The following is a 12465-nucleotide window of genomic DNA, read 5'->3' on the forward strand; positions in this document are numbered from 1 at the left end:
CATCTTCATTTGGTTCTTTCCACTTTGTGTGCATCGAAAAATAGAAAAAGGTATGCAATAGGAATATTCCGGGAATGGCCCAAACACTTGGGACGCCGGCGGCGGCATCTGCATCGGCATCGGCACGTGTCTCGTGACTCTCGTCTCATCGTCGCAAGAGCCAAGACGAACCAACCCAACCTGAAACGGCGGTGCGGAGCGGCCAAAACCCACCGAAAACCCACCGAGCCCAACCTCGCCGCCGTCCACCGCTTCTCTCTCTGCACGCGCGGCGCCACCATTTAAACCTCGCCGCCAAGCCGCCGCTTTTCTCCTCCCACCCAGATAATGCTTTCCCCCGCTTCCACAGTCCCACCCACCTCGCCCCTCCCCAACCCCGCCTCTGCAAACCCTAGCCCCCGCCTGCTCCGACCCCGCTTCCTCCCGTACACGGCCTCGTCCGCGCCGCCGGTTCGGGCGTGCGGGACAGCGTGCCGTTGGATGGGCTCCGTTCGAGCCAAGGCCTCCGAGGCGGGCGGCTGGAAGGTGCCGGCGGCGGGTAAATGTGGGGTGGAGATGGAGCGGCTGGTGGAGGTGGCGCAGAGCGCCGCGGACGCCGCGGGGGAGGTGCTCAGGAAGTACTTCCGGCAGCGCGTAGAGATCATCGACAAGGAGGACCACAGTTCGTGCCCTCCTCTCTACTTGTTGACATTTTGAAGGGGATCGTTTTAGCTGTTGATTATTACTCCAGTAGTGTACTGGGAGATGAAATTTATTCAATGGGTAGTGTTTTTATATTGTAGTGATAGTTACTCCGTAGTTTAGATTTGCCACATCCTTTTGTACTAAGTTTTAGATTACTTAAGATGCCTGCTTCTTTGTAGTTTGTTGCAATAGATGTTTTTATTATTACATTGTCATGCAATAGGACTCCCGAAATCATTTCAATAAAAAAGACAACAAAGTACCTGTAAAGAAAATTTGGATGTGCTTATGAATCATATTATTGAAGTTGGACAGCAGCTTAGGTGGAAATGTATTCAAGTCAGTATGTGTGTTGTTGAACTGGATTTACTGAACTTTGTCTAGGTCCCGTCACGATTGCGGATAGAGAGGCAGAAGAAGCAATGACGTCAGTCATACTGAAGAGCTTCCCTACCCATGCTGTGTGAGATCACTTTGTTTGTTCTTACCATATTGTAGTCCACTTTCAATGCAGCTACAACAGTACGATAAATAATGCAATCTTTGCTGGGTGAATGAAGTTTCGGCGAGGAGAATGGTTGGAGATGTGTGGAGAAGTCTGCTGATTATGTTTGGGTTTTGGATCCTATAGATGGAACAAAAAGCTTCATAACTGGTACTGACCTTAATCACTGTTTGGGTAGTTAGACTAATTTGAGCTTAACTAACAGGGATGGATGCTAATCCGTTATTTTTAGGCAAGCCTCTGTTTGGTACGCTTATTGCACTTCTGCACAATGGGAAGCCGGTATGCTAGTTTCTCTTGCTCATATCTAGCATTTTTGCTTTCCTTTTCATTTCACCACTCCTGTTTACCACTACAGGAAGAAAACTTTAATGGATAATATTCTGTCATATATAACTACATACATTCAATTGTTTTGTTTGATATAGCCAACAGAATGAACTACCTCTACATGATATTTTGATGGCACTTCCAGAAACATTAGTTATTTTAATTACTGATGATATTTCTTTCTGGACTTGTTGTGTAGGTGTGGTATATGTTTGATATTTCTATGGCATTAGCTGCCCTTGACTTTTTTCCTTCCTTTCTTTAGGTTATGGGCATTATTGATCAGCCAGTCTTGAGAGAGAGATGGATCGGGGTGGATGGGAAGAAAACAACCTTAAATGGACAAGAAATATCTGTTCGTCCTTGCAATGCATTGGCGCAAGCTTACTTGTATGCGCATTATGTTTTAGTATGTAGGCATATTATTCATACATAGCATCCAATCTTGAATTGTTAATTCCTGTGTATGATCATCAGTAGTGTGCATGTGCCAGGTATACAACGAGTCCACATCTATTTGAAGGAGATACTGAAGATGCATTTATTCGTGTACGAGATAAGGTATGTGCCATTTTTAAACTATACATGGTTAACTGAACTTGTGCAATCATCAACATTATACATTTTTTAATCTATCGTTTCTGATGTAAGGTGAAAGTCCCATTGTATGGCTGTGATTGCTATGCTTATGCTCTCCTGTCTTCTGGTTTTGTCGATCTTGTTGTTGAATCCGGGTTGAAGGTAAATAGCCCTATTGTGTATGTGCATTTCATTATTTGGGAATGCTCTCTGATTTGTTTTACAGAATCTTTCCTTTATTTGCATTGCATGAAATGAACTGAATGTGACCACACCAGGTCAGTTTCAGCTTAAGTTTACTTTTATGCTAAGCTGGGGTGTCAGTGTATTTCTCTGACCAGCTTAAGATCGGGATTCAATTATCATTCTTCTGAAATCAATTTTAAATTGTGTACTACACGTTTGTGCAGCCATACGATTTCCTCTCATTGGTACCAGTGATTGAAGGAGCTGGAGGGTCAATAACTGACTGGAAAGGGGACAAACTCCATTGGCCTGTCTCTTCTGAATCTCGGCCTACAAGTATAACAGTCTTCTTGTTATGTTTTATCAAGTTCTCAGTTTGCTTTCCAAAATTTTCATTCTATTTTGCATCCCTCCCACTCCTGAAGCCTCAACACTTTGAAAAACCTAAATCTTGCTTTCTTGATATAATTAATCTGAGTACCAAGATCCATTATTGAGGAAACTAGGCCAATTCAAAATTGCAATAATGCATGATTAGCAGAAATTCAATGCTTCCTGTGTCAAACATCTATTGCTCTTCTTTTTTCAGGTTTCAACGTCGTGGCGGCTGGAGATGCCCACGTCCATAGGCAGGCCCTGGATGCGCTGCGGTGGCGGTAATTTGCAGCACTGCACAGGATGACTCATGCTTCCCATTTAGAAAATCACAACTGTTATTCATGTGTCTAATAAACAAGTTTGTGTACATTGTCCTCTTGACATGCTAATAAGTCGTGTCATGCACTGTGATCAGCCATGATGTGCTCCAGAAGATGAATCCCATGAGTGGATATAAGCGTTCCTGTGGTTGTGTTGCTTGGCACAAGTGTTTGATGGATTGCGGACGGATGTGCAGTATCCAAGAGCTGGCTGTTTTAAGGCCTTGCTTGGTTCTGTTTAGTTCGGCCTGTGGTTTATCCAAGAGCTGCTGTGGAGCCACATTCTTTTGGCAAATTGTCTGTTCTAAGGTCAGCTGCACTAATGATGCAACTTCAGCTGGTTTGGTAGTATTGTTTCTTTATCCGGCTCTGTCTTATCGATCTATGGCTGGAGGTGTGAACAACCCGTAAAGCAGCTGACAATTTGTCCGTCTTTTGCATAATACTCTGTAGTTATACTCTAATTTCGATGCTAAAGCAAGGTTATTATAGTTGTAGCACCAATGGTTGATTATACAACAATATGCTTTTTGTTGCATCGATGGCTGATTATGCACCGTTTGCATTTCTACATGTATGGAATAACTTGATAAGTTGATATCCAGCTCTAATTTTTGCGAAAGAATATATAAAAAGGAAGTAGTAGCCCAGACTAGAGCATTCCTTGGTCCCAATGAACAGGAGACGTGAACTGGGCAGAATCCGTTGTTTTTCTCAGTCGTCTTTCGTTTCCTAACTTCACAGTTTTTCACCTGCCACGGTAGTGACTACTTTACACCTGGTTTCAGAGTTTGTAGAAATTACCTCTGAACATTGTCCGGACAGAGATCCAGTGCCAGCGCGCCTTGCCTCCTCCTATCTGCCCTCCATTTTAATCCGACGTCTTCGGCTATCCACAGCCCCACAACGAGCGCACGCACGGAACGAGGACTGCTCTCGCTGACGAACGGGAGGGAAACAGCACTGCTTCGCCACCTCGCCGGCCGCCGCTGCGTCAAAGGGCGCTGGTCATCGCCGCCCCCGCTGCTCCGATGCCCCGCGCCGCTGGTTTGACCTCGCGCCGCCGGTTCCCTCCGCTCCCCCTGAGACCACCCCGCACCGCCGCTTGTCAGCGACCTTCACCCTTCCGGCTGGACTGCACAGTGGACCATATCGTTCATGGGTTAGGACCTGGTATCAAAGCACGAGCCGCAATACAAATACAGTGATCTTGGCAACAAGGAGGCGTGGCTTCGGACGTGTGTTGCTTCTTCTTCCTCCTCGTGTTCCTCATCTTCTCCATGAATCCTTGAGTTGTAACCAAACTAGATGATGATTCAGTAATACAAGTACTAGATTCCTTACATCTGGTATCAGATCCAACCATCACCCTTCCCAGTTGATCCCCACCAAAAATCCACAAATTTTCTTTCAATTTTTCTCCCCATCCACCATCTGTTCGTGAGAATGTCCAGCCAGCCAGCGCTTCTAGATCGTGGTGTCGCGGTTGTTGTCGACTGTGCTATTTACCCAATCAGTGAAGAATTGTTCCATGACATCTTCGATTCATATGGTGTGGAGCAGATGGTTGTTTATCCGCCCCTCACATCCAAGGGAGTCACCTCGGTGGCTGCCCAAATCCTCTTCCGTTCCCGACAAGCAGCGGCACAAGCATGAAAGGAGTGGAATGGCCAGTGCATCTACGAAGGTTGCTGCTCCCTGAGAATCTGGCGAGCTTTTTGGGACATGGAGCCATCGGCCACATCGGTGACTGTAGCCATTGCAGCGCCTCCTGCGGCAACGCCGGCTTCCTCCAAGCCCTCTCTAGAGGCGTCCGCCACTGTCCCGGTTGTGCTCGTGGTCAGCGAGGGCGACAGTGATCTCACATCGGCAGCCATGCTCACAGACATCTCCATGCCGGACAAGACTTCTGCTACATCCACATCGGGCAATGACCTCATTGTCATGTCATCCACGGCATCTTCCCCAACAACTTCACCGACTCTCGTCCTTGTAGCTGTGGCGGACTCAGCGGCGATGGTGACTACTCCAACAGCGGCCACCACGACGGCCTGTGAGGACGATGTCCACTTCGTGGCCTCCAACTCCTTGGTTCGCGCACCACCATACAACGCAACGCCGATGGCTGCCGATCTCACAGTGGCCGTGATGCACGAGGTCGACGAAGATGACCCCAGCTCTGTCACCTCTGTGGCGCCCTCCACTGTACTCGACGCCAGCCACAAAATAGGCACCACCAACTTCAATCTCGCATAAGGGAGGCTCCCCTATTGCCGCATCCTATATCAGGGCTTCGGACAAGGACGACTTGGTCTCGTAATTGATCCTGTTTTCGCCAACCGCCACGACAAACTGCGTAGCGACCATGGCAGCTCCAGTGGTGGACTTGTTGATCTCTCGAGTACTCTCCATGTGTGTGGCACCGGACTCTGAAATTAATGATAGCTTGCAGCTGAAGCCTCCATGGCCGTCACTTGGTTGCTTCTTTGGCAATGTGTATCAAGTACAACCATGGCGACCACTTCAAAGTCCGCAGCAACAAGCTGTTGCAAGTTCATCACCGGATGGTATGATATTTGATTCTAATCAGTCCTTGTTTCCTTGGAATCCGGGTGGTTGCCTGCATGGAAATAGAACTCGATTGTTTGCTATAATTGGCACTGTTAGCAGAGACTCATCATCATTATTATTTTGTGATGAATGCTTGGGATCACCATGGGACCCGGGACAGCTAGAACTTGTTGAGCATGAGTCCAAAATTCACTATTCCAATTGTTCTGTGTTCCTGACGGTTAACACGTTGCAGAATTCAGTGACTGCTATATTCAAACAAAAGACGTGCTCTGCTTGGGAGGTATATTTCTGTGACCAACAATTGCAATGTTTTGTTCAGTTGGATTCAGTTAGGTGGGTTCAGCTCAAGCACATACCTGAGCAATATCTTGGATTAGTTGCCTGTGAAGATTTTCAGTGGGCAATCACATGGTTCTTTTCATTGGAGTATTCAGCTGTCTGTAGCAATTGTCATGGCTTTGCCTCAAACCAAGACAAGGGTACTGACTAATATGCATTACATTAAGTTATGTGAAGCTAGGATCATATTGGAGCAGTGGCCCTTTGAGCTGTGCTCATTGATTTACATGATGCCAATTGAACAGGAAGCCATCATAACTTCATATCTGAGGACATCGCATCAGAAGTGTGTGTGCTGTTTATTCCCACAACACCATGGACTCTCTGGGCTACTGACAACAGGTGCTGCACATTTTGGTTTTCTATATGTTTCATGGGAAATCGCATGGTTGGTAGTGGCATTGTCTTGTGCATATTCAGATTTGGGAAGTGGTGAGAGTCTCATCAGCATGTATAAGCTACTTGACTCCCGGGAGGAATTGACTTCAGCTCTGTTTTTCCTAGTCCTTGTTTGCTGCGTATCAGTACAGTCAGCATCAAATGGGCTGAAATTTCAGTTTGCTACTATTTTATACTTGTCCATACAACCAACCCAACTACATGAAAATTTCACTTGTGGCATCCTCAAGGCTCATCATATCCTGCTGGGTGTTTTGCTTATTGGAGTGCTGATAGTATGGTCATATTTCACAAAGGTTCATATTATTGAAAATTCCACAGAAATGAGCTCATGGATTGATGCAATATCCGGTATGGACCAAACTATTCAAAGTGGTTCTGAACTTGGTTATAGTTGGCACTCTTTTGAGCTGGAGTTAGAACTTTATGGTTTCTTACACACCTTTGTTAGCTGCAACCTCGCTAGTCACATCATTCGATATGGTTCAGAACTTATGCAATGAGAGATTGCATGGTTATTTCATCTTCCACTACTTTTTTTGCCGAGCAGTAGAACTGAAGCCTATTCCCAAGTGCAATCGAAGTTCGGGCCTTCGTGGGAGTTGTTTCCATATGGTGTAACTTTGGTGAGAGCTACTGGTGACACACTGATGATGGTTGGGCCCGGTGAACAAAAGATGCTGACACAAGCACCTGTTATTAAATGTGACTTTGAGATTATCCATTGGAAGATTGCATGGTCCCTCAACTTGTGTTCTGGTGGCAGCAAGTCTAAACAACAACTCTCCACACTGATACTGGAACAAGAAGCTCGTCAAAAATAGAGAAGTGCATCTGCAATTCCTTAATTCGCTGCAATACAAAGGTCTTGGGACTCGGGACGGCTTGACAGGACGTCGGCTCGAGGATAAAGCCGAATTTCAAAGGGGGAGAATTGTCAGTGACCTCCACCCTTCCGGATGGGCTGCACAGTGAGCCAAAAGCAGGTTGGCTAGGAACAGAGTTGACGGCGGCTTCGGCCGAGGCACGTGTGTTGCTTCTTCTTCCTCCTCGTGTTCCTCGTCTTCTCCATGAATCCTTCCTCGTCTTCTCCATGAATCCTTGGCTAGATGATGATTCAGTAATACAACTACTACGTTCCTTGCACCGCTCCGGCGCCCGGCGCCGCCGGCTCCCTTCTCCGCCCAGCTCCGCCCAGGGAAGATGGCGCCAGGACTCGCCCCCAAGCCGCCGCCGCCGCCGATGGCCCGGCCCCCGACAAATCCTGGCCACATGCTTGTGCTTGGCACCGGCTTCGTGGGCCGCTACGTCTCGGAGCGCCTCCTCTCGCAGGGATGGTTAGTCCGCCGCCCCTCTCCCCTCGTCCGTTCTACCGCATCTCTTTTAGCGTCAAGCGGGGTCGGAGAAATCGAGACCACCGACCCCGTCGCGGCTCCCCACCTCCCCGGTTGATGTCTGGGACTGGATTGGGTTCCGGTGCTGCTTCTGTTGCCATCTCTCTCTTCTCTCGAATTCGATCCTGATTTGTGGCTGGATTAACGCAGGCGGGTGTCCGGGACGTGCACCAGTGCCGCCAAGAAGATGGAGCTCGAAAAGCTGGGCATGAGTGCTTCTGTCTTCGATGCCACAAGAAGCAAGTACGGCTTTCTTCGCTGTGTTCTCGCTCTTCTTCTTTCAAGCATTGTTCTCTGCTGCTGAGGACTTTAGAGAAATATTGAGGGGCCATATGCCCCATAATAGAGGAACATAGATGGATGAATCTAGCATTCTAGCTACTTAATCATCAATACTTGACGATGGTTGGCTAAAAATCTGTGACTCAAAATCAGTTCACTAGTTTGAGGAGGGCACCCATTTAAGTTGAATCGCACCTAAAAAAGTGAATGGAACACGCATACGTTTTCTTCGAACATAAACTTAAATCTACCATTTTGGGACTAATCGCCTGCACTAAATATATTTTCATCTTAAAGCAAATACTTTAGAGGTTGGGTTGGATAATTAGGAGGGTGAGATCTCTTACATTATTGAATGAGTTTTGTAGAGAAAAGTACTTTTTCGGTATCAACTTGTCTCACTGTTCATATTTTGGTCCGTCAAAAACATTTCGTACTTTTTTCGTCCCTCTTCTCAACCAGACACATTTTGTTCTGAACCCAGCCTGGAGCGATTTTACTGATAACGTAGGGTGGTTCAGAATGCATGTGGTGGTTGAAGTTGGCATCAACCTCACCACAAACTTTTTCCTCCTCCAGGGCATTCATCGAACAGTTGGTGGGCAGAGCTGCACGCCAAACATCTATGAGTGCCACAGCCGCGTGTGGCTCGGCACATTCATGATGGAGGCCAAGGCAGCAGTTCCTTAGTTATGACGCTATCACCAACTTCTGCCCTGTGGTCCAACTCGGCGAGCTCCGCTTCCTCGCGTCCCGCCTCAAGCACACATACCTCAGTGAGCTCACCCACCATAACAAGCGTATCTCCTAGATGCCTCGTCGTTCTTGTCTCTGCGGCAGTGGCGTGGGAGCCCTTGTTCGACAAGAGGGTGACACCAAGCGATGTGGGCAAGCTTCACGGGCTGGTGATCTCGAAGCAGCAAGCAGAGGAGAACTTCCAGTTCCTGTGCCTTCTGCCGTCTCCAATTCCGACAAGTGCTCCAAGGACCAAGAGCATGCTGCACAGTTTGAAGGACAGGACTGGGAAGGTGTGGAGGTCCTGGTACTCGCTCTGGTACAGCAACCATCTCACTGTAGGTGCCCACTGCCACGAATCTGCTCTCCCAGAGCTCATGGACATGTGTGTAGTTGAGCACCATGAGCGCCTCATCGGAGACCTTGAGGCCATCCATGTTCTGATAGTGCTGCCCATCCCAGGTCGTCGGGTGTCCTAAAGAGCTGCGTCATTGCCATGTGATTGCCGCTGCCATTGTTGCACTGCTCCAAGCTTGAGGTCCATGTACATTCCGTGGGAGGCATTGGAAGAAAGGTGGGCGGATAAGCAGGGGCAGCAGGAGTGGCCAATGCTCTGGCAGGATACTCAGTGTATCTGGGCCCCCGTTGAGGTGGTTGTCCATGTCCATGTCACTCCTGGCTGCCCACCAACTACCTGACGAAATGCCTGCGATGAGGAGACAGAAGAAGGTGAGGTGGGTGCCAACTTGGACCGCCATGTCCGCGATCGGGTTAAAAGCCAAGCCATATCATTCGGAAAACCATAACAGGTCGGGTCCAGGACCTCCGGTTTGAGAAAATGAGGAACAAAAAAAGTACAAAGTTTTTTTAAAGGACCAAAAGCAAACTCTGTCACAACTCACAAATTGAGGGATCAAAATGGTACTTTTCTCATTTTCTATTGGATCCCAATGCATTTTCTTGAAATTCATTATGATGCGCGTCCTGATTCATAGAATCCCCAGTTGCTATTTGCCCCCCCCGATACATGAACCTCGATGGTCTTGAATGAGCTTTTTTCCTGATTATGACTATCAATTCCAGTCTTGCGGATCTTCATGCCTTGGAAGATGCAACTCATTTGCTTATCTCCATTCCACCCATCCCTGGAGTTGGTGATCCTGTAAGTTGCTAATCATTTGCTGCTCAAGTCAGTATGATTTACTTGCATGCCTTCTCAATTCAACTTCATTGTTATTTTCATCTAACATCTAATGCCTTCAGCAGTTCCTTTCTTCACATGCTGACCTGCAAAGAACATTGGCGGATGGTAATCTTCAATGGTTATGTTACCTTTCTTCAACAAGTAAGTTCTCACAATGCTACACCACTAGTATGAAATGCTATTCTTGTATGTTGGTTTGGGTGAAACTGATTACCATTATTTCATTGGTTGCCATTGCACTCAAACAGTCAAATGAACTAGTAGTGATGTTTTACACTTGTCCTTGCGCACTGTGAAGCTATGAATATAGGTAACACCTGCGGCATGTTAGAGATAGTTTCTTCATTACTTTTCTTGTGCTAATATTGTAAATAGCCAGTGACTATGAAACAGGTTAATAGGTCAGCAACAATGTTAAGATATACTGATAAGCATTTAGTGCCTATAGTTGTGCTTGACCACACTTGTGCGACGCGCATACTGCAACCATTTAGATACACTGGAATATCTATTTCTTCACTCTTGTCAAGTACATTAGCTTTTACTTTCAGCTTAACAAGCATCTCGTAGTTTTATTATTTTACAGGTGTATATGGTGATTGTGGTGGTGCATGGGTTGATGAGGAGTAAGAGACCGAGTGATTTTTGTCTGTATTTTTGCAATACATTTTTTTTAATAAACTGAAGAGGCTGATGTATATGCAGTCATGTAGTAAATCCAGAGAGCGAGTCGGCCAAGTTAAGATATGCCGCCGAAGAAGGATGGTTGGATCTTGTCGATGAGCTGGATCTGTCAGCTTTTATACTGCGTTTGGGTGGAATATATGGGCCTGGAAGAAGGTTGCAATATTATTCAGTTCCTTTTACTCTTTTGATTTCTAATCAAATAATCAAACTCTAGAAATGCAAGATCTGAATTGACATGTTGATTGAAACCAATATATTTGCACCTATCTGAACAATGAAAGATTCTCAGCACTTCTAATACTATGACTCTTTGTACTTCATGAATGGAACGACCAAATAACAATATGATGATGAGTGGGACGACTTTTTAGAGCAAAATAATGAGAAGCTTTGTTCAGTGGAGACTGTCATGGTATCCTGATATTTGGTTTCTTAAAGCATTCTTCTTTCCCCTGTTTTGATTTATTATTTGCAGTGCTTTGGACACAATAGCTAAGGGTAATAAATCTTTGTCATCACGACAGAAGTTGAGGGAGTCCAAACAGTTCACTGCACGAATCCATGTGGCTGACATCTATCAGGCTATCCGGGCTAGCATGAGCATCAAATCTGCAAGGTTACTGTTTCCTCGTGCCTGCATAACGACTTCAATTCTTTGCAATTGCTTCAGCCTTCATACATTTTTCTCAAACACCATTTCAGTCTGTCTTACATTGCATAGCTGAAATGTGAGACTGCATTTTCTCTCTCTTTGCTTGTATTTCTCTGTTTGCTTGGCTCTACAGAACAATTTTCTTAGGCACTTCCTGGAAATAGCTACTCACTCCGATCCAAAATAAGTGTCTCAGTTTTGAACTAGACTTAAACTGAGACACTTATTTTGGATCAGAGGCAGTATATCCATGTGTTACTTAACATTATGGGGCAAACTCACTTTGGTGCCATATTTGGTTTCATGTTGCAGTATTACCAAACATGCTTAGTTATATTGGTTCTAGTTACATTTTGCCAAAAACAATTCTATAAAACCCAGAGATATCGGTGATTTCCCATGTTTAACTATTTTGATTCCAGGAAAATATACAATGTGGTGGATGACGATCCTGCCCCAAGAGCTGATGTTTTTGCATTTGCTCAGAGCTTGATAGAGAGAAGATATCCTGACCTTGCGATGGATCCGGCAAGATCAAACATTCATGATAGAATTATAGCTGCTGAAAAACGGGTCTCAAATGAACGGTTGAAACAGGAACTAGGCGTTAGGCTTCTTTACCCATCTTATAGATCAGGGCTGCAGAGTATTTTTGATTCTTGGCTCACCGTGAAAAAATGATGATGCTTAGCCTGTGACCTGTAATGGATACCATAAATTGGATCTGGACACTGAAGGCCTGAAGCTCTGAAATAGTATGATTATTTTGTGGAACGATGTCTCACGGTGAGTGACATGGAAGGTCGGACACAACGAAGATTAGCATAATGTATTAATTAACATTTGTATCACTTCACCACTACTCATTCCGTAAGCAGAGATACAGTACTACAGTAGGAGTACAAATAGGATGCTTTGCAAAACAGGCCAAAAGAGAAATTAAGCAATTATTAGGGGCCAATTTCAGAAGTGTATTTGCTGCTCTGCAAAAGCTCCCTTGCGGCTAGCCTGGTCAACCGGCGCTCAGGGCCGATCAGTGTGCCCAGAGGTAAGGCGACGGTGCTGGCCCTAGTTCACGAACAAGGATTTTCTTTTCATGCTTATTTTGATCATACGGAAACGAGCCATCAACGTTGACTTCCATTCGTCTCGAAAGAAAGAAAAAACAGTTTCATTGATCAGCATCGGGGTTTCCAGACTCTATTCTCCTGGAGGAG

The 12465-nt window shown here is 45.9% G+C and overlaps 2 protein-coding genes across 4 annotated transcripts; both read left to right on the forward strand.

Annotated features, from left to right (window-relative positions):
• The first annotated feature begins 75 nt into the window (after positions 1-75).
• LOC100838580 (bifunctional phosphatase IMPL2, chloroplastic) lies at positions 76-3479 on the forward strand. 2 transcript variants are annotated; one of them, XM_014898085.2, is made up of 9 exons: positions 76-661; positions 1069-1147; positions 1245-1339; positions 1422-1471; positions 1785-1928; positions 2000-2080; positions 2171-2260; positions 2509-2620; positions 2874-3479. In XM_014898085.2, the coding sequence occupies exons 1-9, from the start codon at positions 328-330 to the stop codon at positions 2942-2944; spliced, it is 1056 nt and encodes a 351-aa protein (XP_014753571.1). In that variant the 5' UTR covers positions 76-327; the 3' UTR covers positions 2945-3479. The 2 variants fall into 2 exon arrangements, with proteins under 2 accessions (XP_014753571.1, XP_003566629.1); XM_003566581.4 differs by having other exon boundaries at positions 79-661; positions 1785-1909; positions 2014-2080.
• A 3768-nt stretch (positions 3480-7247) lies between these two features.
• LOC100841319 (protein YeeZ) lies at positions 7248-12099 on the forward strand. Of its 2 annotated transcripts, none has more exons than XM_003566588.4 (8): positions 7248-7631; positions 7839-7931; positions 9789-9867; positions 9969-10050; positions 10496-10535; positions 10615-10749; positions 11072-11212; positions 11671-12099. In XM_003566588.4, the coding sequence occupies exons 1-8, from the start codon at positions 7498-7500 to the stop codon at positions 11927-11929; spliced, it is 963 nt and encodes a 320-aa protein (XP_003566636.1). In that variant the 5' UTR covers positions 7248-7497; the 3' UTR covers positions 11930-12099. The 2 variants fall into 2 exon arrangements, with proteins under 2 accessions (XP_003566636.1, XP_010230737.1); XM_010232435.3 differs by having other exon boundaries at positions 9972-10050.
• The last annotated feature ends 366 nt before the right edge of the window (positions 12100-12465 follow it).

This window comes from Brachypodium distachyon, chromosome 2 (assembly GCF_000005505.3).
Source record: "Brachypodium distachyon strain Bd21 chromosome 2, Brachypodium_distachyon_v3.0, whole genome shotgun sequence".
In the NCBI taxonomy this organism is placed as follows: Eukaryota; Viridiplantae; Streptophyta; class Magnoliopsida; order Poales; family Poaceae; genus Brachypodium; species Brachypodium distachyon.